Raw genomic sequence first — 6959 nt, forward strand, 5'->3', positions numbered from 1 at the left:
TTTTTAGTGGAGACGGGGTTTTACCATGTTAGCCAGTATGGTCTGAATCTCCTGACCTCATGATCCACCCGCCTCGGCCTCCCAGTGCTTTTTATCTCTCCATTTATTTAATGAACACATTGTAATTATACATATATACGGAGTACAATATATGTTTCAATAGATACATATGTTGTATAGTGATTGAATCTGTGTATTTATCCTGACCTCATGCACTTACTATTTCTTTGTGGTGATGACTTTTAAAAGACTTCCTTCCAGCTATTTTGTAAGATACCATATCTTATTGTTAACCATCCTCACCTTATTGTGCAATAGAACACCAGAATTTATTCTTCTTATCTAACTATAACTTTGTTTTCAATTACTTATTTATTTTAATTTTATTATTATTATTTTTTGAGACACTGTCTCCCAGGTTGGAGTGCAGTGGCACAATCTCAGCTTACTGCAACCTCAACCTTCTGGGCTCAAGCGATCCTCCTATCTCAGCCTCTCAAGTAGCTGGGACCTCAGGTGCATGCCACTACACCCGGCTAATTTTTGTATTTTTTATAGAGATGGGGTTTCATCATGTTGCCCAGGCTGATCTTGAACTTCTGAGCTCAAGCGATCTGCCTGCCTTGGCCTCCCAAAGTGCTGGGATTACAGGCATGAGCCACCGCTTCTGGCCCATTTTACATTTTTTTGAGATGGTATATTGCTGTGTTGCCCAGGTTGGCCTCAAACTCCGGGTCTCAAGGACTCTTCCTCCTTCAGCCTCTCCAGTAGCTAGGACTACAGGGGCATGCCACTATGCAGGGCTTCTTTGTGCGTGTGTGTGTTTGTGTGTGTGTGTGTGTCCAAGTCTTTCTCGGTCACCCAGGCTGGAGTGCAGTGGTGTGATCTCGGCTCACTGCAAGCTCCACCTGTTGGGTTCACGCCATTCTCCTGCCTCAGCCTCCCGAGTAGCTGGGACTATAGGTGCCTGCCACCATGCCCAGCTAATTTTTTATTTGTTTGTTTGTTTTGTATTTTTAGTAGAGACGGGGTTTCACCGTGTTAGCCAGGATGGTCTTGATCTCCCGATCTTGTGATCCGCCCGCCTCGGCCTCCCAAAGTGCTGGGATTACAGGCGTGAGCCAACCCACCTGGCCACAGGGCTTCTAATTATAACTCTGAACTCACTGACTTCTCTCTCCCATCCTCCCCTCCGACTCCCTACTCTGTCTCTGGTGACCACTGTCTGTGGAGCGATGCTTTCAAATGTCTCCAAGGACCCGGGCTCTGCCATTGTTTTGTGTGTAGCCTTTGTTTTCACATCCAAAAGACATCTCCTTCCCCTTCGGATGCTGTGGCCACATTCCAGGCAGGAAAAGGTGGGATAGGATGAAGAGCCACATTGATACTTTTGTCCTCTTTTAATAGGGAAGCAACGATTTTCCAGAACACCTCTCCTTAGGTGACTTCTTTCTACATCTTCTTGGCAAGAATTGTGTCCAAGTATCACCCCTTCCTGTAGGGAAGGCTGGTGAATAAGAGTTCTTAGCTCCCTCCTCTATAGCAGAGGGAGGCAGAAGAAGACTGCAATGCGTATGGAGTAAGCCAGCCTAAAGTGTCTGTCAGAAATCATGATATGAAGCTCTTTTTTTCTTTTTTGACAGAGTCTTGCTTTATCACCCTGGCTGGAGTGCAATGGCACGATCTTGGCTCACTGCAACCTCCGCCTCCCGGGTTCAAGCGATTCTCCTGCCTCAGCCTCCCGAGTAGCTGCGATGACAGGCACCTACCACCATGCCTGGCTAATTTTTTGTAATTTTAGTAGGACGGGGTTTCACCATGTTGGCCAGGCTGGTCACTTTGGGAGGCTGAGGCAGGTGGATCACCTGAGGTCAGGAGTTCGAGATATGAGGCTCTTTAGTCACCAAAATTATCTGCTCTAGGACCTTCTCTTGTCAAAGATCCCCTTCCTTCTTTTTGCCACCACTTCTTGCTATGCCAGGTCTACAAAGATCTTGTCAAACTCCCTGAAACTTGGCAACTGGCCTTATGATCGGACTGCTGAACACCATGGCCAGTCGCAGTATCTGTTCTACTGGGGGAGGTAGGAGCCCAGTGAAGAGTCTCTGGCACCTGTCTTCTACTTCAGACATGTACAGTCTGTATAAAGACTTCTCACCAGGCAGGCCCAGGCCCTCCCGGTACAGGGATGGAGGACTGATTGGGGTGGGGTGGTGCCTGCTCAGTCTTTGGACTACAGGTGACCTGTTCAAATATCACCACATGGGGGACAGCAAAGTCGCCCACCAGAAATAGACCAGCCATCCTCTTATCTGCCGTGACCATAATTCTCCTTATACTTGTTTCTGTGGCCCGTTGGCTCCTGGTTTTCCACTCCAGCCCCTGCCTTCAGCCTTGCTTTTGTTGTGTTTTCAGCATTACAATGTATTTAGCCATGAAAGGGGTGGAAGGGAAGGGAAAGGGGAATGGCTGCTGGGGAGGGGAACACGGGTTGTGTCTTTGCTTGATTCCTTCTCATTGGCTCATTGGCTCATTGGCCCTTTGAAGGAATTGTAACTGCTAATGACATCCCAAGCTTGTGGGTCCTGAATGAGTGTGGAGAATGGCCAAATTCTAGCTCAGCCACTGCCCTTTTATACTTAGGGCTTCCATTAGCATCTTGGAAGAAATGACTCTAACAATCTGTGCACTTCTGACCCATCTTCCTCCCTGGTTTAGGATCCTTTTCTCCTCCCTGCTGCTCTCGGGGCTCTGTAGAGCTCTCCGTTTGCACATTCTGTTAGGATCCAAGCACAGAATGAGACACTCCCTCCACCTACCGGGGCCCTGCAGGGTCCACTCAAGCCCAGTTAGCCAGACCCACTCAATTGCTGTCTAGGAGCGGGCTTCACATGAAATCGACATCACAGGGTCTCCCTTAAATTTATGAAGCTTTAGGCCGGGTACAGTGGCTCACTCCTGTAACCCCAGTATTTTGGGAGGCTGAGGCAGGTGGATCACCTGAGGTCAGGAGTTTGAGACTAGCCTGCCCAACATGGTGAAACCCCATCTCCACTAAAAATACAAAAAAAGTAGCTGGGCGTGGTGGCGGGCGCCTGTCATCCCAGCTACTCAGAAGGCTGAGGCAGGAGAATCGCTTGAACCCAGGAGGCAGAGGTTGCTGTGAGCCGAGATCACCCCACTGTACTCCAGCCCAGGCAACAAGAGAAAAACTCTGTCTCAAAAATAAATAAATAAATACAAATTTAAAATAAAGCTTTAGAAATGGCTTTCTGCCAGAAAGAGGGGACTTGAGTTCATCAAAGGCTTACCCTGTCCATGAAACATCTCTGAGTAATGAAAGGCTGAGTAAAAACACCATGTGATTCTTTTCAGGAAAACAATTCATGGATCTAAGGGATCTGGAATGGAGATACTTTAAGGGGCTTGCGAAGTGGAGGCGTACTACAGCACTTTCATTCACAAACGTAAAATACAACACTGAGAAGAGATTTACAGAGAGCCAGGGCATGCCTGATGTTATTTTCCCCCCTATAGTTCGCAAGTCTTTGGTCGTTTATCCTCAAATTGATTATCAAAATGAAGGAATTTCTTCTCTTAAATTGAATATGTAGTGTATGAAAATATTTTGGACATAGATTTTTGCTTTTGAGAGCATTGAATTTATACACAAAAGTAAAGAAGCCAAGGACCCAACAGAACATCTGAACTGAGTGTGTACAACACACATGAAGGTGTACCGTAAAATTAAGCCATTAATACAGAGCAAAAGGTCCGATTTAATCTGTTAATGTGAGAAGTGGTTTGGACTGTGCAACCCATTTGGACCAGCGCTAAAGCAAATATAAGTCATGTGAAAAGAAAAGGTGTAACTGAAGAATACCCAAGCAAGAATAGCTTTTTAAGGAATTTTAAGCACACAAGGAAGTTCATCATCATAAAAGTATTTGGTAAGTTCGACAAATAAATTAACCCGTGAGCATATAGAGATCGACATGAAAACTTAAATATAGTCTATTAACTGTCCAATGACAAAGAAGGAAACAGCATCCATGAAATAAGAACAGAAATATTTGAAAAAGAACAAATTGGAAATCTTGGAAGTGAAAGATACAGTCACTGAAAATTATAATAATAACCCTTGATAAATTATCCCAGTGGTACCCTGGATATATCTGAAGAGAGAGGGCTAACAAGTTGGAAGACAGGACCGACAAGCTTATAGATCATAGCACAGTAAGACAGAAAAAGAAGAGTGTTGGAGGGTAGAATGAGAAGTTCAGAAATGCATACAATGGAATTCACAGAAAAAAATAGGAGAATGGAAAGTAAGTGATATGGGAAAATAAAATGACAGAAAATCTCAAGAAACACAGGAGACCTTGAACTGAAAAATCACAGGCTGATTAGCAAGATATTGAAAATAAATCTATGCCCAGAAATACTGTAGCAAAACTATGGACCACTAAGCAATAAAGGAAAATGTAATCTACAAAAGAGAGATGGATTACATACAAAGAAACGACAAATTGACAATAGAACGCTCATTAACAATAGAGGTCAGAAGACAATAGTGCCGTATACTTACAATGCTGAAGGAAAACAGCTGTCTGTAATTCTGTAAGCAGCCAAACTCTCCCTGAGGAGTAGGGGTAAAATAAATACGTTAAAAAATACATGAGCCTAAAAATGTTTACTATCCATAATCCCTTTCTTAAAAAACTACTAATAAAGTACATATTTTAGTAAGAACCTGGAGGGAATGCAAGAAATAATGGCACGCAAATTGTTAACAATATATGTATGAATGACTGTGTAGATATTAAAATATATTTCCAGATTCTATTTCCTAATATGTTATTTTTAAAAGTTGTCTCCATATAAGTGAAATTATTCTGTAGTCTCCACTTTTTGCACTGTTTTTTAAAACCAGATTTTGGTATTAAAAGGTAAGCATTTCGAGAGGCTGAGGCAGGTGGATCACTTGAGGTCAGGAGTTCGAGATTAGCCTGACCAACATAGTGAAACCCCATCTCTACTAAAAATACAAAACTTAGCTGGGTGTGGTGGTGGGTGCCTGTAATCCCAGCTACTTGGAGAGCTGAGGCAGGAGAATCGCTTGAACCCTGGAGGTGGAGGTTACAGTGAGCCCAGATCGTACCATCGCACTCCAGACTTGGCGATAGAGTGAGACTCCATCTTAAAAAAAAAAATTATGCTGGCTTCAGCACAGTGACTATCTTCAGCAGAAGAGACTATCTAAAATGAGCATGGGGTGGGTATCTGGGGTGCACACAGTGTTCTGGTTTTTAATCTTTTTGCACAGATGTGTTCAGTATGCAAAAGTTATTCAAGCTACACACAACTTTTAATTTTTCTCCAGGCATATAATATTTCAAAAAAAAAGGTTTTAGAGCCAAGCACAGTGGTTTGCTCCTGTAATTCCAGCTACTGGGGAGGCAAAGGCAAGAGGATCACTTGAGACCAGGAGTTCAAGAACAGCCTGAGCAATGTGGTGAGATCCTGTCTCTAAAAAATAATGTTACAGCTGGGCGTGGTGGCTCAGGCCTGTAATCCCAGCACTTTGGGAGGCCAAGGCGGGTGGATCACAAGGTCAGGAGGTCGAGACCAGCCTGGCCAACATGGTGAAACCCCGTCTGTACTAAAACACACACACACAAAAATTAGCCGGGCGTGGTGGCGCGTGCCTGTAGTTCCAGCTACTCGGGAGGCTGAGACAGGAGGATCGCTTGAACCTGGGAGGCAGAGGTTGCAGTGAGCAGAGATTGTGCCACTGCACTCCAGCCTGGTGAAAGAGCAAGACTCCATCTCAAAAAAAAGAAAAAAAAAAAGTTACAAAAATTAGTTGGGGGTGGTGGTGTGCACCTGTAGTCCCAGCACTTGAGAGGCTGAGGCAGGAGAATTTCTTGAGCCCAGAAGATCAAGGCTAAAATGAGCTATGATCATGCCACGGTCTAGGCAACAAAGTGAGACCCTGTCTCTTCAACAAAACAAAACAAAACACAAAAAAACAGTTTATTAAAAGTTATGCTAGCTTTATACAATGAATTGGGGAGTTTTTAATCTTTTTTAAGATCACAGATATTTAAACAATATTAGAAATATTGAAATCTAGCTAGAACTCAGCTATAGAACCATCCACCCCTGATAACTTTTCTTGTTTTTATGAAAATGTTTAAACATTCATAAAAATGAATAGGATTCTACAATGAATTTGCATATATCCATAATCTATATTCAACAGTTATTAAGATTTTACTACGTCTGTTTTATCCGTTCCTTTTGTTGTGTTTGCTGTGTCTGCTGAAGTACTTTAAAGCAAATCTTAGACCCCATGTCTCAGTTGTTACTTTTGTTTGCATCTCAGAAAAATATGGACATTTTATTTCATAGTCACAATGCATTCTTTACTAAGAAAAGTTAATAATTCCTTGGTACCATCTTTGTATCTATTACAAAGTCACCTTATTATCATAAAATTATCTTTTTCTAGTTGGTTTGTTTGGATCAATATCCAAGCAAGGTCTAAAGATTGCATTTGATTGTTAGGTCTCTTAAGATTCTTTTAGTCTAAAGCGATTCCTCATTTTTTTCATGCAGTTGACTTACTGAAGAAATAGGTCCATTGACATGTAGAAGGTCCTGCCTTCTAGATTTGTATCCCCATGGTGTCATTTAACTTGTTCTTCTATCACATGTATTTATTTAGAAATAAATTGACAGATTTATTTCTTATAAAATGGGTGTCTGTGAAAGACTTGATTGGTTTTGAGCTCACCTCTTTTTGGAAAAAGTACCTCATTAGATGGTGCTATGTATTTCACATTGCTTCACAGTACAAGGCAAAAAATGTTTTATTGTTCTTTAGTGAGTTTCAGACTGAGTAAAGGATTCAGGTGATGACAGTCTGATGCCTCTGTTTTATAAAGTCCCCATCA

At 42.5% G+C, this 6959-nt stretch overlaps 1 protein-coding gene across 3 annotated transcripts in view; it reads left to right on the forward strand.

Annotated features, from left to right (window-relative positions):
- The window catches only part of LOC105535960 (chromosome unknown open reading frame, human C9orf153), a 36409-nt gene extending 31569 nt beyond the window's left edge, over positions 1 to 4840 (forward strand). For 2 of the 3 annotated variants that reach the window (XM_011975221.1, XM_011975219.1), the window contains one exon: positions 3376 to 4840. In XM_011975221.1, coding sequence (XP_011830611.1) covers positions 3376 to 3421 — 46 coding nt within the window. In that variant the 3' untranslated portion in view covers positions 3422 to 4840. The remainder of the gene's footprint in view (positions 1 to 3375) is intronic. The other variant, XM_011975218.1, reaches the window with a different exon arrangement.
- Positions 4841 to 6959: the final 2119 nt, after the last annotated feature.

This window comes from Mandrillus leucophaeus, unplaced genomic scaffold, assembly GCF_000951045.1.
Source record: "Mandrillus leucophaeus isolate KB7577 unplaced genomic scaffold, Mleu.le_1.0 Scaffold152, whole genome shotgun sequence".
NCBI classification, from domain to species: Eukaryota; Metazoa; Chordata; class Mammalia; order Primates; family Cercopithecidae; genus Mandrillus; species Mandrillus leucophaeus.